The sequence below is a fragment of the Archocentrus centrarchus genome (assembly GCF_007364275.1).
Source record: "Archocentrus centrarchus isolate MPI-CPG fArcCen1 chromosome 18 unlocalized genomic scaffold, fArcCen1 scaffold_23_ctg1, whole genome shotgun sequence".
In the NCBI taxonomy this organism is placed as follows: Eukaryota; Metazoa; Chordata; class Actinopteri; order Cichliformes; family Cichlidae; genus Archocentrus; species Archocentrus centrarchus.
This window is the reverse complement of record NW_022060145.1, coordinates 9080163-9105381: the sequence shown is the minus strand read 5'-3', so window position 1 is coordinate 9105381 and position 25219 is coordinate 9080163. Positions and strand designations below refer to the sequence as shown.

The 25219-nt window shown below is 41.0% G+C and overlaps 1 protein-coding gene across 1 annotated transcript in view; it reads right to left on the bottom strand.

Moving 5' to 3' along the window:
* The window catches only part of LOC115775136 (zeta-sarcoglycan-like), a 58804-nt gene that overhangs the window by 27041 nt on the left and 6544 nt on the right, over nucleotides 1-25219 (bottom strand). The window contains exons 2-3 of the mRNA XM_030722651.1: nucleotides 16469-16663; nucleotides 7620-7721 (exon numbers count right to left, since the gene is read on the bottom strand). Coding sequence (XP_030578511.1) covers nucleotides 7620-7721; nucleotides 16469-16663 — 297 coding nt within the window. The remainder of the gene's footprint in view (nucleotides 1-7619; nucleotides 7722-16468; nucleotides 16664-25219) is intronic.

Here is a 25219-nt window from a genome sequence, read left to right as displayed (position 1 = left end):
GTGCAACTGTGCCTTTGATTGGATGTTTTCGGAACTTGTCCCTGCCTTTCACAAAATTAAATAAGTTCTGATTGGTTGGCGTCCCCGCCAAGCATTTTCATCTCGTTTTCATTCGTTGACAAAAGTGTCAATTAATTTCGTCATTGTTTTTATCCTGGATGGATGGATGGATGGATGTTTTTATCCTTTTAGGTAGTTTTTATTTAGTTATCGTCTCGTATTCGTCATGAAAAAAAAGGGTCATTGACGAAAACTATGACGAAAATATTTCGTCAACGAAATTAACACCGGACGTCATCACAATGCCACCTTCTTCCATTGCTCTGTGGTCCAGTTCTGATGCTCATGTGCCCATTTTTGGCACTTTTGGCAGGTGACAGGGGTCAGCATGGGGACACTGATTGGCCTGTGGCTATTCAGCCCCATACACAACAAACTGTGATGTACTGTGTATTCTGTGTGCTGTGTATCAGTGTATTATATCACTTTTTGGAAATTTCAGCTATAGTAGCACGCCTGTTGGATCAGATCACACGGACCAACTTTCGCTCCACACGTGCATCAGTAAGCCTCAGGTGCCCATGACCCTGTTTCTGGTTCACCACTGTTCCCCTCCTTGGACCACTTTTGATAGATACTGACCATTGTAGACTGGAGCAGAGCCACAGCTTTAGAGATGCTCTGACCCAGTCGTCTAGCCATCACAATTTGGCCCTCGTCAAACTCCCTCAAATACTTGCCCATTTTTCCTGCTTCTAACGCATCAACTTTGAGGACAAAATGTTCAACTCCTCCCTAATATATCCCACCCACTAACAGGTGCCATGATGTAGAGATAATCAGTGTTATCTGCTTTACCTGTCAGCGGTCATAATGTTATGCTTGATCGTGTATACGGTATATTAACACCAGACTAAAATGACAGTTCTACAGTACAGCAGGACAGGAGTATTGCAGGGTCCATTTCAAACATACAATTACACACTTATCTGTCAGGTGCATGTTATTGACAGGTATAGGTAACCCATAAGGCATGTAAACATGCAACCATAATGACAGTTAATTAATGAAATCCTCTTTTACTTTATGGGTGTTTACTAAGCTGAACAAATCTTGCATACAAATTTTCATTATACCCTCAATGGGGGTGGACAATGCTGATGAGTGTAGGAGTACACTTCTTTTTTCACCGGAAAGCTGACACGGCCCCTTAATCATACACAGATTTAAATACATTTTGCTGTATATAAACAGCAGCATATTCATCTTTGATTTATTTGTATAAACAACATCAACCACCCTTTTTTTTTTTTTTACATTTCTAAATGTGATTAAGCACATCAGTATGCCTATGAATAACATGCAGTCACAGTACAGTAACAAAGACTCAATGGCTTCACACTTTGAGTGTTTTATTTTACTATTTTTGTGGCCTGCATCCTTGAGAATTTAACTTGGTACATGTAAAGTTATTATTACAGTTTAATACATGTAGAAGGTTTTTTTTTTTTTTTTAATGTTTAGTCAGGTAAGCCAGGTGCTAGTTTTATTCAAACCCTCAACTGATGTTGATGGTGGCAGCCAGTTGGAATATTTTATTATTGCTGTCTTTACTGTAGCAGACGGGTGGTTCTGCAGGGTGTAGTCAACCACAAAGGCCCGCCCTGAGCCAGGAAAACCTCTGCTCAGCTCGTGTCGGTATCTTTACAGTTGTATTGAAACAAGAGACATTTACAAGCATTTAGACACAGTTTCATATTTGAGCAAATAATTATGCTGTTATGCTTTCCCTTAATCCTAATAATTATCTCAACTTTGCAGAGGTCATTTGGTTCATTTTCATTCCCTCGCTCACTCATTTCCAATGTTAATGCGCATCATCAAGTTTCGCCACGAGGCAATAGCATCACGGAGAAATTTGAGCTCCTGATTTGAAGTATCCCTTTAAAGAGTTTATAGGTGTTTAACAGTATCCCGAGGGGCCGCGCCTGAGACACTCGCACGCTCCTTAACACTTCCCTGGGATCACATAAAAGGCTTTTAAAGTCACTGCGTCTGCTGAGGAAGGTCAAGTGCAGATCAGAGTGAATGCACATAAACGGAGCACTGTTGTTGTAGGTGCACCGGGCCCCATCAGACTGAGAAATTACCATGACTGGTGTAAGGCAGAGGATGCTTCCCCGCATACGATGAATAAGTTCACAGCCGAAAGCAAGAGCACGTCACTCTGCTCCTGTGAAAGAGTTTCGAAACAAAGCAACTTTCTACTGTCTGATGCTGCTGACTTTCAGCGAGTGAGTATAAAATGAAATCTGTTTAAAGCAGAGATAAAGAGCACTGTTCAGGGTTTAACTGTAAGCCTAACCACCTATTTGCATAGAGATATTTAAATTTTAATTATAACGATTGTTGCGCTAGAAGCTCATTTACATACTGAGCTGCACAACTAAATACATTTAAAAAAAAGCCAAGTGTTATAAAGGAATGCTTATTATGCCTTAATTTCCTCATTTAAATATGAAATCTCGCAGCAGGCTGTTTAAAACGCGTTTGCAGTCATATTTAATATTAAAAGTTGCCTGCATTTTCGTGCAATGCAAATCAAAGCAGTCCCAGCGTTTCGAGGCGATGCTGCAGTTTGCAGTTTAAGCCGCACGAGATTAACAGGTGGATGCTTTAAGCCGTCTTTTGCCGACTTGAATTCTGAAATAGTGCTTACAATCAGCTCTCTCATGCTTATCAAATGCAAGTAGGTGAGGCTTAGTGAAGGAGAAGTTTCACTCCAATAAAGATACACCTGCATCTGCAGCTATTTATAGATCAGTCAGGCTCCCCAGAGACGATAACGAGAGCCAACAGTCTGAACAGCAGAGATGTGATTAACTGTATCTGGGCACTGTGTTGCACTCGTACCACAGTGTTTTTCCAGAGAGACAGCTCAGTTTTCACAGCCAAACCAAGTTTTTATTTAATTTAAGTTTTTAGCAGTAACGGTGTGCCATCTGCATCTAGTGTTCAAAAAGTTCTCAGATCATTTATAAAAACAGCAGAAACCTTGCGTTATTATAGACTGTATGTATAGTCTATGATTTGGGAAGATAATCTTTAAATAAAGACTGACTACTCCCACATCAAGAGACTCCCAGCTGTCAGATTTGATCTCTGTAGTGCCGTTTCTAATGGGCTAAAATTCTACAGCTACAAGAAGTTGTGGCTGGAGAGGGTTGTAGGAATTCAGCTAGAATTATATACTATATAAATGGAGATGAAGCTAGTGTACATCCCAGGCCTTCTGCTTTGTGTTATGCCCACCTGCAGTTTGCATTAGTGGGTTCTAATCACGTGCAGTCAGTTAAAAAGCTGTAATTTCTTTCTTTCTGTGCATGTTCAAGCTGGAAAAAATAAAATGGATTCACCAGCAAAAAAACTTCAAAATAACACTTGCCTCTTAATGGCCCATAATTGAAAGTTCTTGGAATTACATCAATTAAAAAAAAGACTCATTATATTGGACTGACCACTCTGCTAAAATATATCACTGCTGTTCACAGAATCTAATTTGACTGCAATTTGTCCTTAAGAAGCACCAGAAATTATTAGGCTAATGCATGTGCAAAACAGGAGCAATTCCAAAAGATAAATTGCTAAACTCAAGACTTCTCTTTTGTGCATTCATTTCAGATGTTTGCAGAAAACCTACTGGGAATTAAAGCTATGCATTCCCTCAGTAAGATGAAATATCATGCCCCAAATCTTTGCTTTAACTCGATGTTAAAACTGAACTGAGAAACAAAAATGCAGTCGTATAGCAACACATCGGTTCTGATAGAAATGAGCGTCTGACGCTGATGATTTTCCAATTAACCAAAAGCAGCCATAACTTAAGCTTTGCCCCAGCAAGATATTGTCCATCTGTGCAGCCACACTCGACCGACCCCCGCGAGAAGTTTCTTCTTGAAGAGAGTGAGAGGGGTAAGAAATGTCTCCTCAAACGCCTGGTTTCACAAACACTTGAAATTATAAAAGCAGTGTTCCTCTGGCAGGTAAAACTCCAAGTGTGACACAGATTTCAAAAAGCCTGAAATTACAGTTGCTTTGTTGCTCTCAGATGGGTAAGAATGTAAAGTTTGGAACTGATTTGTCACGCCTGAAATTAGAACAGTATTGTGGCTTTCACAGGCGTAATTTAAACTGCTGTGTGGCAATCACATGCTTGAATTTTCAAAACTGTATTTCATACATCTGATATTAAGGTCATCTCGTGGGTATTGTTTCACGGGCTTCTGTTTGGTGTAACGGCTCAAGTTTGCATGTGCTGTGTTATCTGTGGAAGCTGACAGGTGGAGGGAGGGAGGCAGGGAAGGGGAGGGGGGGGGGTAGATAGGTGGACAGATGTGCAGGCACTGAGGAAGCCTTCAGGGCAAGAAAAAAGAATAATATAGAGAATATTCCTTCCATCCATCCGTCCGCCTGTCAGTTTTGACAGACAACTCAGATATGAAAACTGCAGCAAAAGAGGCCAATCGTGACACATAGATTAAAACAAGCATAATAATACTGAGTGTTAGGGTTCAAGTTACTCTTTTTACTCTTACTCCTCACTTGATTTATGCCCTCACTATTGGGTTACAATTTCAAATCCTTAATACAACATGTTTCAACATTATGGTCCCGCTTACAATGAAAACAGATAAAGCTGGGTATGCTTTGAGGGACTTGTGATTAAAAATTTGCTACCGTATGGGCAAGAGCCAAAATGTCAGACTGAAGCTGACACCAAATTGTAACTTTGGAGAGGCAGTTACATCTGCGTCTATACACAAGCTACGATGTACAAGCAACTGAGAAGAAGTGTGACGCACCAACACAGCACAGGGGCATGCAGGAATTACAGTACAGCATATATGGATATACAGGTACTGCAGGAAAAATATGCTAATAATATCAATACGCTGCTTTTGGGCACTTCCCTCTTAAGTCTGTTTTGGTCATATATCAGGCTCTTTATCTGCAAAGCGTTCAGTGGCAGACCGGTGACTCTGTCTGCTGTTTAGTGCCTAACAACTTGTGAACAGTGGATTTATCAGAGCTCTGTATTCAGACAGCTGCATGCTGCTGCTGCTGCTGCTGCTGCTGCTGAGGTGGACAGAGTAAATCCAAAGTCTAAAGTTGTGAGTCTAAAAAAAGATAAGTTGAAAGACACAAAAAAAAAACCTGCAGAGCATTTTTTTCTGTAGGTTTATCAAAACAAAAAATCTGATATACATATAGTTATTTGGGGAAAATAAGACATAATTTCATGGTGTGCTACAAATGTTTACAAATATCATGCAAAAACCAGCGATACTGCACGCTTGAGACAAAACTTGTTACACATAACTATTAAATACTGTTAAATAACTGTTTATACTGCAAGCAAAATGAAATGAAATGTGTTTAAAATCAAATTTACACTCAATTTTGTAAAACCTTCACTATTGTGATAATTTTACTTAAATACCTTTTTTTTGGTTTTGTGATAAGCATACTGATTTATTGATGTAGCCTTTTTGTCACCAGTGTCATATAGAGTTTGTAAACTGTGTAAACCTACCATCAAATACAAACAAGGCTGGCCTAAGCCGCTCCCCAGGACACACTCGCCAAAGAGATTTCAAATCTCAAGAGCTCCACTTCATTGTTAAATAAAGGTTTAAACAAAACCGACAAGACTTTGGTTTTATGATTAACAGAGGCTTCTTTCTTCTTCTGTTCCTTCCTTTATTTCCCTCCTGTCTCCTTCCCTCCCTCCCCTGGGTGACAAGTAGGTGGATGCAATTAAATGTGCAGGAATAAACTGAACTTGAACTGAACTCAATTGAATATGAAAGTATGGCCGAACAGCAACAGTGATACAGAACGACATATAAAATGGTTAGAAAAAAACAAAAGCATCACAACAAGAGACATGCCTTTAAATAGAGTGTGTCAGCCACAGTGATTCACTTATAATCATTCTGACCTGCCAAAGAGTCTGCAGGTCAAAATGATAACCCGCTGTCGCCTCATAAACACAATAAAAACACCCTGATTGCATTTTTTCCCCCTCACTTTGCTCAGTTAATCAATGCAAACTGAAAGCGAACAGCTGTCACCTCGCAACACGCTACTCCGACACTACTCTGCCTTTTTTTAAGGGGCTACTCAGTGTGTACTTTGCTGCCAGCCATCAGAGTTACTGCCAAAAACGCAGAGGGAGTATTTCAATATGGTATCCGCAGATTACGGCTTCAGTTACTGATTAAAATTTAAAGCGCCGATTGACTCGTTGAAAAATCAAACTACAGCTTAGAGTGAGTTTAGCAGCTGCAGCTTGGAAAAAAAAAGAGAAGCTCGTGCTATATTTGATTTTAAGAAACCTTTGATGCACTACCAAGTTCACTGCCATTTGTGGTAATGGATTATTGATCAATGCTGGTTATCTGACTGAAGAAAAGCACTGTGCACTGTTGTGTAAACTCCATAACCATAATCCCTACACTCTGTGTGCTTGACATATTTCCTCAGGTGAGAAATATTGTGTGACCCACGGAGACTTTTGTCCTGCAAATATCTCTGGTGGAGCAGATAAGAGGGGCGCTGCACAGCGCCATCTGTAAAACAAGACAGTAAAAATGTCTGCAGGTGGTATTGCACTGAGGAGTGAAATATTGGCTCTGTCCAGTGTTTGGTTTGGGCATCTGCTGAGGCCGTGAGGTGTTTTCTACTGCTTAAAGCACATGAGCGAAATATTTAAATCAACATTTAGCTCCAACTAGGACATCAAAGAGCACGAGTGGGCAATTCCGAGTTGTTTCTCAATCTGGTGTGGCAAATTGGAGCCACTATCGAGCCACTTCCTCCATCCACGTCCCTCAAAAAAATCAAATTTACATGGAACCCTAGCCTACAGTGCTTGAAATTGCTTTCTGCACCATGCCTAATCACTGAAAAAGGGGATGATCCAACTGAGCGTCTGTGATTCGTGTGGGAGAAGAACATTTGGATCAACTTTGGGCTGGAGCTGTGTTGGTTAATCTACTAAACATCAAAGGGGAGAAAGGGGGAGGGAGTGCGGCGGGGAGGGGGGGATTTATTGCGTGGGCTTGATTGGAAATCCAGCAGGGACACTCTGGTCCCCCTGTAATCGTCTGTAATCTCCTGTAGGTTGTATGTGGCCTGAGAGCAGCTGAGAAGCAGCCTATTACCAATCTCCTGCCGATGGGAGGCCCTGATAATACGCCGTTTGAGGACAACAGGAAATGAGTGAAGCCGAAGAGGAAAGGAGTAATACACAGAGAGAAAAAGGGTAATTTTTTTCTTTTCTTTATTTTTTTTAAATGCAGGCATGCATATAAAGTATCCTGGATGCACTGTCAAGTCTGAGCTCAGAGGAAAGCTGGCCTTTGTTGATAATGAATTGATCATAACTTCCTCAACAGTGAAAGATCAATACGAGCTTGTCTGCAGCTCTGAAGACATCTTTCTCCCCAAGAGCTTTTCACACGTGTTTCAGTCAATGGTACTTATTCCTAGTGCATCAGAGTCAGAGTATTGATCAACAAGCAACTTGAAGTTGGTGAGAAAAGGGAGCGACTTACCCTTCTGGACTGAATCTCATTAACATACAGAGGCAAGAGAAACTCGCCGATTCCCTCCAGGCGAATCCCATCCTGGTTCAGCTTGAGGCTTCCCATTCCGTCCTGAAACAGATCATCAGTGACTCTGTAAGAAGCTGTGTTAATTCTTCTGATTGACTGACTGATTTATTTACAGGATTACAGTTTTCCAAAGTCCTCCCCCCAAAAAACTGAATCCTGCCGTCAACGAAGTGCATTAAACGGAGCTCAAGCTGTTGTACAGCAGAGAGGCCGGTGGACAGGCAGCAGCGCTGAGTGACAGGGAAGAAGTAGGACATGACATCGAGGTGACAATGCCACAGACACTCAGCACTGTCAGTGTGACAGGCTGCATGCAGTGGGAGGCAAACTGAGGAGGAACAGACTAATGTGGCAGCTGTAGAAGTGAATGTTGAGAAGATTCATGGAAGTAAGAAAGGAATTAGATTTATGGTCCTGCTGATTTGCATGAATTAGTATTAGCTTAGTGCTGTATTTTAATATGTACGTTTTTTTACCAAGGTCAACGTAGGTAGTGTTGTACTGCAGTACATTACATTCAAAGCTGCTGCTAATGTTTTGTCCACTGCATTTACATAAATGGGGATGTGTGATGAATTCAGCAACTCAAAGACTGAAGACCCTGCTGCTTTTCATACACAGCAGCGGAAACCCAGCTTTTTTTTTTAACTGTGTGAAACATGACAGTCACTGCCACAAATGCATCAGTTTTTTTTTTTGTTTTTTTGTTACCATTTCTCTTTAACTGCTATCAAAATATTTCAACCTGATGCTCACCACACACAGAAATGATTAATAACTAGAAGAGCTGGCCAATCCCTTCATGAAAAAGGAACAACTTGCACTTCAAGATAGCACGCTGCATTCGAATTTTACAGTCAAATCAGACACTTGGCATGTAAGACCATTATAAAGGAGAGGCACATGAAATTAAAGGCATTCATATTCCACTGAGGTGGTCTGTTCCAGGATCTAGCTATTATCCATTATCTGGCTCAACTTCATGGCTTACGTGAGCGGTTATCAAACTCCGACCTTCCAGTCAGTAGGTGACCTGCTCTACCTCCTGAGCTACAGCCACAGCCAGGTATAAACAAGAGTTTGGTCAAGCTGTCTTTTATTTGACTAAAATACAACACGATTCATTTTTTACTGTTGATGATTGCTAAAAACAATGAATTATGGGGTGCAGGGCATGAACTTTTTTCTAGCTGCTGGTCTCATCATGGCAGAAAAGAATTTGAGAGCCACTGGGCTCTCAAATTCATGTGCCACACTACATGGTGGCACATGTAGTGTGTCTCAGTTCAGTTATTTCCATAAGTAGACTATCATGTAGTAAACCATGGACAGGATAGTGTCAGACATGACATACACTTACTGTAAGTTACCTTTGCAACATATGGCTGGCTTATTAACACTTACTGTACAGCTTGCCGTGCCTGTAACCAGCACAGACTGTACATAAAGGTTGGACTTGCCTCCGAGAAGCGAAGCCATTGCGGAAGTGCCACAAAAATGCATTCTTTCTAATGGCCAGCAGGGGGCGAGTCCTGTGGTTACAAACAGACATGATTGTACAGCATCGGCTCCACTGGCCTATGACCTCAGCAAACACTTTCCTGATGAGGTTATGAACTCAATCACTTAGTTTGACATCATTTGAATCTAACAATTTTCACTTAGTAAATTACTGCTTTACTGTGTGATTGGTAAGTTGCTAATCTATAAGTGTGCAGTGTCCACCGGCTTTTCTTATAGATCCAGTGCACCCCTTTGACATCTGCTTTCAAAAAGTTAATGAGATGATAATGAGTGTTTTCACCATCATCATCATCTTGGCTGCAAAAAGCTGGATGTGATGAGGAGGGGTTGGTCTGACTGTGAAACCACTCGCTCAGTGGCTAACAACTTGTGATTGACAAGTCATGAGCCAGTAAGCGAGGGTTTTTTGTTTTGTTTTAAAAAAACAAAAACAGACATAATTTATTCAATAGGACTCAAAATGAGTGACTAGACAAGAAGTCTTTCTGTAGCCACCGCTATCGCCATCTGGTGGCCTTAAGACAGAATGCAGGTTTAAGGCACTTCTGCGTTGGCTTCATTTTTCTGAGCAAGCTGCTACATCCACCTTTGTACTGTCTACAGAATTCACTAAGACGTGGGTCATGTTACAGTGGCTACGTCCATCATCCATCCATCCATTCGCTTCTGCTCATCCTGTTCAGGGTCGCGGGGGGGGGGGGGGGGGGGGGGGGCTGGAGCCTATCCCAGTTGTCATAGGGCAATAGGCAGGGTACACCCTGAACAGGTCGCCAGCCTGTCGCAGGGCCAACACAGAGAGACAGACAACCTTTCACACTCCCATTCACACCTATGATTATATAATTAACCTAACCCCAGTAAGTGCAGGTCTTTGGACTGTGGGAGGAAACCGGAGTGCCCGGAGAAAACCCATGCAAGCACGGGGAGAACATGCAAACTCCACACAGAAAGAGGGTTGGGCCAAGGTGGAATCGAACCCAGACCTTCCAGATGTTATTCTAACTGTGAGGCAGCAGTGCTATCCACTGGGTCACCATGCTGTCATTGACCGCCCCCCCCCCCCCCCCCCCCCAAAAAAAAAAAAAATCTATAGAGGCAACACATACTGGTAAATTCTTCAACAATGAAGGTGACTATTTAAAACACATAAACATTAGAAATCTGCCAAAAATCTGTTTAAAACTAAAAATGACTAAAAATTCATGTTTTAATATGTGAACTTGAGCTGGCACACTGGAACTCTCTGAGAAGTCAGAAATTAATCAAGCATTCAAGAACTAAAAGTAATTTTTATGCTCAGGAATGAAAGTAAATGACTGTAATTTGTCATCTTAATAAAAAAAACCAGTGTGCTTTACTATATATATTTTTTAGCTTTTTTGTAAAACTGTAAATCTGAAAATTCACGGATAACAATGATAATTATATTTTAATATTAAAAATATCATTTAGATTAAAGAGCTTGCACATACTGATGGATTAACCATTACAGAAACAATAATATTTGGTAATTACCAATACTGTTAATTTAGGGTATCTGTGGCATAAACCTCACATTGGGTGGTGGTCGAATAAATTTGTTAAGCATTGTATATATAAAACTTGCTTGGCGTTACCTCCCTTTCTACTATGTAGCCAACATGGCAGCCACTGAGGGTATGAAGGGTGTAGCATTTTGCATTCAATTTTTGACCGTTAAGAGCACATTGTAGCTGTTATTTAATGTGTGAATGCACGCACTCAAAATAGGGATCATTAATAAAAAAAATAAAATAAAAAAATCAGTTTTACTTGTGCTTCTCCTGCTACGAGAACCTAAATTTAAAGTTGCCTGCTTTAAAAACTGTCTCATCATCTACAGATTCCAAACATGTGCTTGAACTTGCTGAAAAAGAACATGTTTGGCAGGATCTTCTGCTTCACCGGTGTGCTTTAAAAAAGCCACGCAAAGAAAAGCCAACCCAATTTTTCAACAAGTCCTACCTCTCTCCACAGGTATCAGCCCAGTGGTTTGCACTTAAATTGAATCTTTGCCATCACGTTTCAACAGAAGGTACATCAATTTTTTAAAATATAAAATACCAAATACTGTATGAAATGAAGCATGATCCTGCAGCTTCACCTCACATTTACTCAGGGGCTGATTTTGGCTGTACATAATTCAGTAGAAATTGGACAAGGTTATGCCTTGCTGCACCACAATGAGCAGAGTGAAGTGTGAGGGCAGCTTTGTAGGGATGTGTATGAACAGATTGGCCCTGAGGGATGTGTTGAAAGAGTCCATAGTGCTAGCGGCACAAATGGATGGAGTGAATTACAGAGGCAGAGAACAGCAGGGAGAGCTCCATCATGCATGAGAGCAAAGACTGGCGACAGACAGGAGAACAAAGTCAGAGGAGTTTAGGAAGTGTGTGTGGCAGTGTTGAGGTCAGGCTGAGAAGTTGCTACTGCGGTGCAAAGGAGGTGGAGTAGCGGGTATGAAGAATTCAGTACACGACGCAGTCGCTCAAATAAGTCGATGAGAGGCAGGAGAAAAGGAGGGCGTCACAAATGGCCCAGTGTTATTATGCTCTGACCTGGATGAGACCCTCAGCATTACTGAAACAAAGGGTGATATTCCAGAGGTGGAGCACCTGTCAGGTTTAAGAGAGAAACTGTAGAGCCAAACATGAGCCAAGCTTTACCCCTTTGCCCTCAACAGATGGGCAGAAGCTTTGAAGTTGTTCTGTAAATGTTACAGATATGCTTCATTGTCCTATTTGATCCAGCGAGGATGAGATGGCACAGACACAGAGCTTAACACTTCACCCAGAAAACAAAAATAAATAAATAAAAATGGAAAACAGCCCACACGGTTTTCAGACCAGTGACTTCAAAAAGCACTGAGTCACATAATCTATTTTCCTATATTTAGAAGGGGGGGGGGGTCGTTTGGAGAGAAACTTTATTTTTACAATCAGTGCTTTTGGGCCATATGCATCATCAGGCTGCATGGGTGATGTAGCCACCTAGATGTTCACACACTCGGCTCACCGCAAACATCAAGGTTGTGATGTTTGAGTTCCCTGACAGCCTCACGGTGAGAAACCTGAGTGTTTATCCCATCCCACTGGAATCAACTGTTAATCCTGAGATTAATAGTAGATTCCAAGTCCGGCATTGAATGCCTGTAGGCCTTACACCGTAGTGCATCGTTTGAACTGAGCTACTCATGTTCATCCTGGAGCTTACTGAACAACAGCTACTTTTACTGAAATTCAGGAAAGAGAGGCAAATTCAGAAGCAACTGCATGTATGCACGGCTTGTCAGGGCTATGACAATGAGCATGTGGGATATGCCGAGAGTGGCATCATACCTGCTAATGCATAAGCATTTTAAAAAAAAATGGGGGAATTATCATGAAGCTATCAAATATACTGAATTTACTCACCGAATTACCATCAAGCGGATACCTTACAGCTGTTGTGATAGGTAATGTACTTTGACTTTCTTTTCCCAACTTTCTGTATCCATAACGTGAATTTTTTAAATACTATTCTCACGATGATGTCAGCCCTCCTGATCGAACTGTTAAACTTGCAGCACCATGCAACATGTGTAACTGAAGTCAAACTTAGGGGGGGAAAAAATGTTTTTTTCAATCTTATTTTAGGCAAATTAAGGCATCACTCTTTGGAATCCCCCTTTTTAACCTGTTAACTGGCTGCACGAAAAATCGCCAAAAACACCTGAAAAAGTATACCCAAATTAAATCAGCTGCTGTTCTTGAACTCTTTGGAGTACATGCAAAAACTTGATCTCTTTGTGAAGATGTCAAGCTATAATTTTCATTTTAGCAATCAAAAATGCTTTAACTGTAATTAGTATGTAGCTATTAAGTTTGTAAAACAAAAAAATAGAAGATCTTTGCCTCGCCTAGATTTTTCATATTAATTTTTATGTAACTACACATTGAGTGTTGAAGGTATGGACTGGAAAATAGAATGAAACTGTAGAATGAAGTCTTATCTTCTTGCATTTCAAAATTTATCAAAATAACACAAAAAATTACTTTTTTTGACATGTTTTTGTGTGTTGATGTCCAGGCGTTGACCAATTAGTGCCATTTTGAGTCTCCAAATGGCACAAACTTCAAATGGCTGTAACTCCTCAATGCTTCAACATAGAGTCATCAACGAGTGCTCCAATGAAAGATAACACCCAGAGGCATCCTCTACTATACACACATTTATTGATAGTGTGAATTAATTATAATTATAGACATATAAACACAATCAAATATGTGTTTATAAACAATATACACTATTGTGTGTTACAAAAAAAAAAATTCAGAAAAAATGACTTTTTTTATAAATGAGTTTTTATTTTCAGAGTAATAAAAAAGAGTAAAACAGCAAACTGCAGATATTTAGAAGCATTCTGCTCATTTGCCTTCTGTGAATAACAACTGTTCGTTTGTGGGATTCTGCGACCATAAAACCAGTCGAATCAGCAACAACGTCCTCTAATAAATAATAATCCACTCTCGTGAGTCATCTTCGTTGAAGAAATATAGTATGTTTTTGACACGTTCTGACAATCCGTTGGTGAGAAAAAGTACTGTAAACACTGTCTACGCACGCGGGCACACAGACTGACTTGCTGCTCAGTTTTATGCATGGAGGACGCACTGATTGCGCAGGAAGCTTGTGGATTCATATCAAAACAAACCCCAAGGTGCCATATATATCCACGTGTCAGAAATTTTATTGGCTATACATCTGTGGTTTTAGATTTAGTATCAGAGTTGGCCGGTCAGAAAGATTGGAGAAAGATTGGGGCATGTATAGAGAAGCTACGTGATGCTCTCTGGTTATTATTGGCTCTGGAAAACCCATTTCTTAACATGACTGGTCAAATGAGGTGTCAATCAAAATGGGGTCTAGCCTGCCATATAAAACCATCGTAATAGCGGACTATAGCGTTAGTGTGACGGTATGAGGCTGCAAATCCAGAAGCGCTACATTTGTCCCATGGGCGGGACATGGCCAGTTAACAGGCAGTTAAATGCAGTTTTTATGTACTGGAGAAAATGAAACAATATCCTCCCCTGATAGGCTGCCAATATCTTATTTTATTATAAGTCAAGCATCATTGTGTCCACCAAGTGTTCCAATCCAATTACTTTTTCTGTTCTCCAATAGTGGGAATGTTAATCAGTGACATCTTAGTTCTCTACAGCAATGCTGTCATTGCTTGGTGCTTAAAAGCTATTGTATATAAAACAGGCACTGTTTTTTTTTTTTTTTTTGGGGGGGGGTGTTAATGAAACTTGCTGGGTCCTGAGAGATTGGGAGCAGCAAAGAGCATTTTCTGAAGCAACACCAACAGCACTGATAAGGTCTTTTACTTGTGACATAGATTGATGACAGAAGAAGGAGCAGAGGAGTGATTGTAATAGTCGAGGGGGTTTTGGGGAGGGGGGGGGGGGGGGGGGGGGGGTGCCATTGGGAATTTGTTGACAAAATGGTAAATTGTGTGCATTGTCTCTGAAAATGTCACGGGAGGCGCTTCTGCCTGTGTGGATTTTGTTTGAGATTAACACGTTCTGCTGCCAAGCTTTTCTCCAACTCTATAGATTCCAGATGAATCTAGCACACCACTCGGGATGCCCATTATACATTTCAAACAGGGCTTCACTGTATAAATTCTATACTTGACCCGTTATTTGACCATGCTGTCATTACTTGCTCAGTAATGACACTAAAGCAGTCACAATTCAAATCTTACTGCCATTTTGTCTGAGTTGAGTAATTATGCTCATATTACAAATCCTTTTCATAGGAGAGGGAATGGACACAGCACAGGATGGAGTGTATGAGCGAGGTGACGGGGTAAAGAGAAGATAGCGTTGACAGCAACTTGTTAACTTACTGTAAGTGCAGTAAAAGCTTCTCAACTGCTGTTAATCTGTCTGAAAGAACAAGACGCAGACCAAAAATGCACAAATGTCTGACAGCAGGAAAGCTCGTCCTGGCTACAGCACTACAGCTCTCCTACTGAGATGAAGGACAGGCTTTGACCTGCGATTCATTTCATTGATGCTGGATTTAATAAGGGGGCAAGCTTCCCTTGCAGCAGTAAGCTCAAATGAGCACATCTGATAGCTCTGGATTGGAGCAGCACAGCTTTAATTTTGGACCAGTCTTCTTTACGGGACAGATTCAGCTCAACCATATTCATAGGATTTCTAGTCCTCAAGTATCTACCTGCGCATAAAGATTTAAGATTTCCTCTAACTAAGGCACCCCAAAACAGCAAACTGTTGTTCTGTCTGATGACATTATTTGTCATGCTGCCATCTGCAAATTTTACTCAGCTGGCAGCGAGTCACCCTGACATGATTCTGCAAGATAACTTGATAAACATGGGAATTCATTTTCCCCTCAATAATGGCCACCTGTTCGTAATCAGAGGGGGTAAAACAGCCAAAAATGATGACTGCTCCCTCCACCCACAGCAGTCCATAAACAACAACAACAAGGCCCTGGCTTATTCAAATGTTGCTTTACATGCTTCGGATTAGAGCTCGACTGATATATCAGCAGGCCAATATTATTGTTGATATATCGGTATCTGCATTTATATCGGCTGATAAATGAAAATGTTTAATTCTGTTAGCTGCCAGTGCTCCCCCTCAGTCTCCTGGCAGTGGAATCTTTAGGTGGCACAAATCCTCTGGAAGCACAAGTCCTAGACCACATAATTACCGGGTCTCAGTAGATCTTAATGGGGTGCATATGAGCCTTAGTGACTTTATTCACCATATCAATTCAAAAGCAAATGGATAGGTAAGAACCAGGAATGAGAAATGCTAAAATCATAATCCATCCACTGAGACTACTGTCACTTTCTGTGATTACCATTATTATGGTAAGAACTAAGTTGGGTGAGATTTTTAGAACGTGCATCTATGGCATCAATTTGGAAATCCTAGATGACATTGTTCTTGAGTTATTGCATTCACAAAGTTGAAACTTGGCATACCATTATCATATTAGTAAGGACTAAAATAACTATACATAACAAATGTTAGGGAAATCTATTTATGTTTCATGGGTCCGAAAGAAAAATAATTATTGGCCAAGATATTATATCAGTATCTGCCTTAAAACTCCTGTATCGGTCAGGCACTTCTTCATATGTTGACTTTCACGATGAGATCCTGGGTGTGGCTCCTTCTGATAACACCGAGTGTCAAGTGTGCTTGTCGTGCTGCACTCACCTCTGAGAAATTCATAACCTTCACGATCCAGACGGTGAGGGCCAGGTTAACTATCATGGTGACCAGGAGCAGCAGCAGGAAGAAATAGAGGCATCTTTTTCTCCAGCCGTATAGACCCACCGGGTACACGGCATCGCAGCCTGGTCGCTGGAGGTGCAGGGACTGGGATGCAAGAATAAACTGCTCCTGGGTAATCTGGAAAACAAACAAACAAACTGAGTGTTAGCCGGCTGTCAAGGATATATTCACTCCACACAGAGGCAATCACATATTGTAAGTGGTTATTACTTTGCAAGCGCCGCTAAAATGACTCTAGGCTGAGGCATGGCTGTTACTTTACAATTTTTTTTAAAGTGGTGCTACTGCACAAAAAAACAAAACGTGAAACAACAGCAGTGAATATCAGATAGGGTATTTCCACAGCCTGAACCACTGCATGAGAAGGGGGTATTTTGAGTAATACTAGCTCAATGAATTACATGTCAACATCTTAAATAACAGTTACAGATTTCTACTGGGAAAATGTACTTATTAGTTGTTTGCAATTTGCAACAATCTGGAAACAGCACTTATGAAATCCAGTAGCAGAGTAATCAATCAAGCTCAGTGCCCATGAGACAAGGTCATTTAGGTGACATAATTTTATTAAAAAAAAAAGAAAGAAACCAAATCATAGTCTTAAGAGGGTGTGCATTTTATTCCACTGAAGGAAAGAGGGATCGTCTGTCAAGATTCATTGATTAGAAGAAAAGCCATCAGTTGTCGGAATAACTGGCCCCGAAGTGGAAAAGCTCTTAAACAGCATACACTGCAAGTCAATGAACATAAATCTGCAGCCAAATCTAGATACTAATGAGCTAATCATAGTGATTAATGTAAGCTACACTCTGGAAAACAAGGCCCTTGACCTTTCTCTTCTGCTTGTATTTACGTTCTTTAAAAATCAAACTTCATTTGTACGGACTTAATAACATGTCACAGCTTTGTTTTCACTGCTAATTACTTGTTGACATTTTGTCATTCCAGTACTTGGAAAAGAAAGTCACCGAGAGAGACGGCTTCCTGCAGATGACCTGTTCAGCACTTGCCTCGGGCTGAGAACTTTAGAACATTACTGCCCATCAACCTTTCAGTGGAAAATATTTCACATGGCTGGCTTTATGGAGCTACATCCAGCACAAGATGTGAAACAGACTCAGATGGTTGCCACAGGCACTCGATACACGACTTGAGTAAAGGAGCTCTCTCCAGGCAATTTGATTTTCAATTATTTTTTTTTTTCAATTAATTTGACTTCCAATGATTATGAGAACAAGATAATTGAGAGAAAATGGTCATTGTGCCATTTTCAGCTTCTCAGTGATGTCGTCGTTTTGCATCGTGATGAAAATCCGGCCCACCCTCCTCCTTTAGAGGGAGGAAACTCTCAAAGCCCAAACTCATTCCCACCAGGCTGTGACACGTTTAAGTTCACATTTTTTCAGTTGTTAACGAGCTCAGCTGTTGCACGATGTTTCTAAAGTTAATCATGTGAAACGCTCGTTTCCTTAGTACTGTCCAAAATAATGCAAGAAGCCCAACTGTTCAGCATGCAACTTTAGAAATGTCCTCAGGTCTTTACAGCCTGTGAGCCAAACAATTACTGTGATAAATGAGTCATCTATTTAACTATGTTTTGACATTGTCCACGGGTCAACTCCAGCATGAAGCCAACTTAAGGTGCAATTCCTCTAACTGCCACTTGAGGCTCATTCCAAAATTGAATCAATCCTGACAGACTCCCATGTTTAGATGTCCAACAGTTGTAAATATAACATGTTTATATGTTTATCTCTATAATTTATCCCTTCATAACAATAGTACAGATTATTTTTTCCTAAATAATAAATTTCAGAATACATGAGTATGAGCATTTGACAGAAAGACAGAAAAAAAAAAGGGGGGGGGGGGGGGGGGGGCACCACCAAATTGGCGAAGCCCTAACTTTGAGGCTTGAGATCATGGAGCCCAGAAGCCAGTGGGCGATGTCCATCTTTCATGCAGTCTAAAGTCTTGACCGATATTTGGGATGGATATCGGTCCGATGCGGACCCAAAAAGCTGGATCATATATCTCTGACAGTGAGCCGGTCTGATCCAATCAGTTCAGTTCTATGTTGACCTGTGCTCACTCAGCAGCAGCGCTAACGCAGCATGGAGGAAGCTAACAGCAGAGGGACAGCAGATTGGAGCTACTTCGCTGTAGCTACACCAACAGCTTCTGCCCATATGTTTGCAAAACTGTTTTCACTTGACTGCAAACTCTGGTCGAAGTGAGCCAACATGACCATGATGCTCTCTCTTTCTCGCTCACTTGCTCACTTTCACTCCTCTTTGTTGAGTCAGATTTTAAATGAGAAGCTAGAAGGACACTGGTTTGCAAAGTTTTTGTTATACTTATGGCAAAATAATGTGTCGTCAAAGCCATCAAATATTTCATTTGTGTATCCTGTCAGCTCAAACCTGTGTGAGTCCAGTGAAAACAAATTAGATGAATAACACCAGTACTGTACATTATTTTTCACTGTATTTATCTTGGGCCTGTTTTCATCTATTATTTAAATAATACCAAAATTTAGATTCTGCTATGTATTTAACTTTTTTATGTTGTAAAGATTTTCTTTAAGTAGTCTTCAGGAATAGTTCTCCAGGCTTCTTGAAGGACATTCAAAGCTCTTCTTTGGATGTTTCTGCCTTTTGTTCTGTTCTCTGTCAACATGATCCCACATTGCTTCAATAATGTTGAGGTCTGGGCTCTGAGGAGGCCGATCCATGACTGATCCATTGTGTGTTTTTCTGTCCAGGTGTGTTTTTATGGCATTGGCAGTGTGTATGAGAAAAGTGATGCTGCTGCCAGTGAGATGCTTTCCAGATGGTATTGCATGGTGAATCAAAATCAGATGGCGCTTTTCTGTACTGTTCTTTTCCAGTTCTACTGTAATTTGGCATCTCTCTGCATTTTCTTCCTGTTAGATGAAGACCTGTGTCAGTCTTTGCTGGACCCCCCCCCCATTCCTTACAGACAGGCCTTTCAGATACTGTTCATTTACTGTGGATAGTTTTAAAAGCCTGCCACTACTTCCTCTGTCCTCCACTTGTCCAATTTTCTCAATTTTTTTAAGGCCATACTGCACACCATGCTGAGATATGCCAAGTTTTCAGCTAATAGATCTTTGGGAATCACATTGTTAGTACAAAAAATATAGTTTTATCTTTGGTATTTTGTATTTGGTATATTGAGCTAAAGAAATGGGGACACATGATGTGGTTTTGCATCAGGCTGATAGTAACAAAGAAACCATTACTTGGGATCATTTTTCAAAAATGCTCGAGCAATGGTTCCTTGGAAGCAAGACAAAGAAATTGGGGGTCCCACAAGATTTTTGCCCAGTGCATATCCTTTTTGAGTGTTACAGGTGCCCCGATCTGAACATGTGATCAGAGCTACAAAGTGACTTTATTTCTGTGTTTAGGTCTGTTCTGTACAAACAAGCACAAGCAGCACTTCAAGAAAAGTCAGCTAAATCAGCAGTCAGACAGTGGAGGACTGTGATGATCCAATAAAGAGTTCAAAGCTTTACGCTGATTTGTTACTAACATTTGTTTTTGACAATATGGCAGTATTTGGGCTTCCAAACAGTGAGATTAAAATAATGTGCCACGAGACACTGTTAGTGTATGAGGTTCAAAAAAGCAGAGGACCCCCCCCCCTCTGCACTTTTCTGTCTTTTTTTTTTTATGTAGTCTGCTAACCCAAGAAAGGTTCAAAGTAAAACATGACAAACAATTTTAAAAAAATGTGGTGCATCCCTTCCTCCCATCAGATAAAGTTTAAATTATGATTGCAATTTCTGTGTTTTTCTTCACACTCCACATCAATCAAAACAGGATAAACAGGAATTTGATTGAAGGGTCGATTTTGTGCCAGCAAAAATGCTCACCACTCTGCCTGAATAACTAGGTGCCCGCCAGCCATGAAGAAGCTGCGACATGGGAGCTCTGATCTGAGATCAGAGAAGATGATGTCTGTCAAGTGCAGCTGTCCGAATGAGGGCAAGCAGTTGCTGTTCTTCAGCGGATCATGACCGCTGGCTGACAGCGTGAAACTCTCGATCACAGGGTGCAAGGTTGGCTGAGCTCTCAGCTGCAGTTGGGCTGAATTTATACCAAGTTGTGGCCACGCCACTCACTTGTGTAGTTATGCATAAAGAAAAGGCACCAGCTCACACGATCCAAGACAAAATGTCCAGGAGCAGCAGCAGAGTTTGTTAGACTCACACAGCAGAAACAATTAATTTATCAAATCAGTATGAAATGCTTTAATTGCATGACACACATCCATAACTGACACACCTGCGCACAGTTACCCCCTGGGGGACCCCAGACGTGTAATGCATGCACAAGTCAAGCCATGCCCCACATGCTTTTTTCACACTCAGCATTCCATTAGCATAAGACACTTACGGTAGGCATCATTAGATTGTGTTTTGGTCCCCAGACAGGCTCTCATTAATTGTGGCAGAGTAGGCAAAGACTCTCAGCAGGGTACAGACTTTTTCCAAGAAGAACTCAACTACTTTTGTTTGGGGTTTGAGTACAGTGATAGAAGAATATATATGGTTGTAGATGTCTTACTTATAGACCGAGTTGGGCTGCAGAAAATCAGTTTTAACAGTCAGGACACAGAGTCACAGCCTGTGAAGGTATTGTGGTGTTGCAACAAATCAATATCTCTTACAAGGGTGAGCGGTTGATGAATTTTAGTCATTATAAAACCAGAGACACTGAAGTTGTTTTTGTACAACTGTGCAGCGTTGCATCATCAGGCAGTGTGTGGAGTGGTGGTAAAAGGTTGGTGCTAGAAATAGACATACAACCTTCAGGCTGTAGATGAATTCGTGGAAACGCCTGCATTTTTTTTCCGAGGTCCTTTACTCTGCAACACCAACTCGTGACTTCATTGAAGAATGTGATATTCCAAAGACCAAAGGGACAAAACATGAATTAATCTGAAATGTTGCCTCTGAGTGTAGGAAAACTGTCTGTACACTACAACTATTCTTTCACATACATTTTATATACACACAAATGTAAAGCGGGCATCTTCTGCTCATTTCTTGTTCTGTGTTTTTTATTCTTGGACTCTACTGGAGAGAATTTTCATGACTTGCAGATCAAAATAATCCTTATTTATCTTATGTTGGGGCTTGGTGCAGCTCCTCAGTTTATCCTCTGTCTGGAAGAAGTGATTTTCTTCCCCTTCTACCCTCCCCTTTGAGCCAACTTTTTCCCCACTGGATGCCCCGTATAAAGAGGAGGTTTCATCAACAGCAGGTGGGTGGGGCTTTTGTCCTCACAGCCGGAGCTGTGGGCCTGAGGTGGCCATATTCAGAATATCTTTTAATCACTGCCATCATGCAGAGCCAAGAATAGGGAAAAAAGCTCTGTCTGAGCATTGAGACTTGTGAATATCAGATTTACACTACAGAGCTACTGTAGGGACACCTGTAAGCCAAGACATAGGACACAGTAGGACACTGGTGGTGGCTCAGAGCACATAGAGAGAAGCGGCAGCAAGAACAGATAATAAACCGGTAATTAAATTAAAAATTAAGTCCACAACACTTTGCCCGTCTCCAGTCTCTGCACCCAACAGCCTAACTGCACTTGTGTGAGTGACTCAGTCAGACTCAAGAGTGTTTGTGGTGGGAGGTAAGACACTCCTAGTGTGTAAGAGAAGCTGAATGCTGTTAGTAGTAGTCACCTTCTTCTGTGTGAGTGTGCAGATAAGCTGAGGATGCATTGGTTAGTGAAAGCCTGTTGCTACGATAAACCTTATTATCATATGTATTTTTTGACACTATATGAACTCGCTATTTTTAACCATCATAGTCAATACTGGTATATCACGACAATCCCACAAACAGTCTAAAAGGTGAAAGTAGACATCATGATGTCGCCCACTAGATGACACCCGTTAGCATTTTGGCTGCTGCCACGCTGGTGTTTTGCAGCCAGACGTTACCTTATATGGATGAAAGGCTGGCTGAGTTATCAACAGACGCTGGTGAAGTTAGAAAGCGTCATTCATGAACTGTATGGGTGCAATGCACACACATATCAGCTGGTTAGAGATAAATAACATACTGATAAATAACAGTGTATGAGTGGATGAGGCTCAGGAGACACTGATTGACTCCAGCTGCCTGTGTCTCAACACCTGTCAATCAGTGAGGGCATGCCTTTCACTCAGTTATCCAGGTGGATGAGTTACTAAAAACTAAATAAATCCACCCTACTCAGAGTTATGAGGGGGGGGGGTTATCTGCAGAGGCTCTGTCTCCTGTACTGTAAAGATGCTTTTTAGCATGGGACTCTGTAGGGATTGACTCCCTTTTTGGAACCAAGCCTCAAGCAGCACCTAGAGGAGCTGCAGTTTTTGCCACCTCCGTGTTGGCTTCATTTTTCTCCTCTGGAGGTTTCCCCTCGGACATCCCTGGTTTAGAGCAGTCTGAAATCATACTTCAAGGATTATTTGCATGTATGTTAATCCACCATCCACCAATGTCACAGTATGTAGGATAATAGGCTCCTTTTAATATGCTGGCGGCTCAATCAATAATTAAATTAATAATTAGCTGCTGTCCTAGATCCTTCTGAAAAGAAAAGAAAAAAAAGCCATTCAAACTTAGAACAGCTCAGCCTTGAAGAATAAAAACTCCTTACCTTCAATGTAAGGAGAAGAAAATCTGCTCATGGCACATTACTGACCCATTATATATTCCAAGTAATTTCTGTCATTTAAAAATCTTACTAACCCATCGAAATCACATTTTTCAGCTGTGCTGTGAAGCACTGAAGCCTCTTTTACCAAATCCTTAACTTTATTGACATTTGCTCCTTGGAAGGGCATGGATGATTGAGCAATCTCTAAAGCGGGGGTGGGGGGTAATAACAGCATACCTCGCTGCAAACACGGCATCTAACAGGAGATTTCCACAAGCTTAGTGTTAAACAACCTAATCCACTCTTCAAGTGATTGTTTCCATGGATGAACAGTTTGGGTCACATCTGGTAGTCGTAGCAGATGTCTCACAAATGGATGTTGCGACTTAGCAGCAAATACAAATGACCCATAACGCTGGCCTAGAAATGTCAGTGATTCCAATTTAACCAGCGATACTGCTGAGGGACAAGAGCATTATGAGAGGTGCTTACACAGAGGCACAATATCATCTCTCAGTGTAGTCATGCAAGTCATTTTCACAGCCACAACACCGGAAGATGCCTTGCACAAAACTGACCTGAGCTACTGAACCCGCAAAATTATCAGGAGATCTTTACACTTAACTGGGATCCGAGAGGACCCACCAACATTAATAACTCCGAGAAAAAACAAAAACAAAACTATTTCGAACCAATCTTTTAGCCTACAGCCATGGCCCTGCTGGACACTTTTAGTCTATTTTCAATCCACTGTTGCTAGGGGAAACTTCAGCACTTGTAATTTCTATGGCAACCCACTGTTCCCAACGCTAGCAGATCCTGTGATTTCTTTGCAAGGATTTTTAATGCATATATTACTCTGGTCCAGTCTTGCCTCCTAAAGCTCAGTTATTCATAGAGCAAATGGAGGAGTGCATAGTGGCTGGCACTTTGTCAATTTGTCATTTCAGCATGCCGGTCACAGCTGACGCTCACAAACACGCTGGCCTGGACCGACGAAGGCGTGCAATTGCATCTGATTTTTAAGAAGCAAAACACTGATTACAAATAAAACTGTTCTGATTCTCAGTTTTTAATGGTAGCTTCAGAAGGTTTAGAATATAACAGGTTGTACAATTATAAAGCAGTAGAGCCAGACCGATATAGGGTTTTTAAGACCGATACTGATATTTGGCCAGTATACTGGACAATAGTTTTTTCTTTCAGACACAAAAAACATTTCCCTAACATTTGTTATGTGCAAGTATTTATGAGTCTTTACTAAGATAATATAATAGCGCTGTTTAAAAATCGTGGATTACTCAGTCACACTCTGCCCGGCTGTTCAGATCAGTTGCTTGTCGTGTTTGTGGCGTTCCAAACGTGTTGCCAACAGGGAAGTTGAAGAGCTTCCTCTGGTGGACAAACTATGCAACTTCCAACACTGATACCATGGCTGAAGGGTGTTTCTTCCATCTCTTCTTTACTTTTTTAAAATTTTCATTTATCTGCCAGTCAGATTAAAGTATTGAAAACTTCATTCTACATTTTAGGCATACCCAGATATATTAATGCCTATCCAAGCATATTTGGAGATTCACTAAAGCCTCCACCAGAAAGATAAGTTTACTAGTGGCCAATCCCCTTGTTCTTGTTTTCAAAGTTCTGCTGCTGTTAACTGCAGAGACAGATGGACACTTAAAAATGGCAATTATGATACAACTATCATGGGGCAATAAGCTCTATTACAGACCTTAATTCACGTAAACTCACCAACCTTTTGTGAATCAATCAAATTTTCAGTTTTGATTGAATGACTATTAAAATAAGTTTAATTCAGATAAAATGATTACTCTGACACAAACAGCTGCACAGTGGCACTCTGATTCTGTCCTGTGGTATAAATCTATAAATCTAGCATGTCACGTCTAAGTAGTTTGGGTGGGGGTGACCTTTGAATATAGTCCCAATACGGATGTCACAACACCTGAAAATTAGTAGTTGGTAC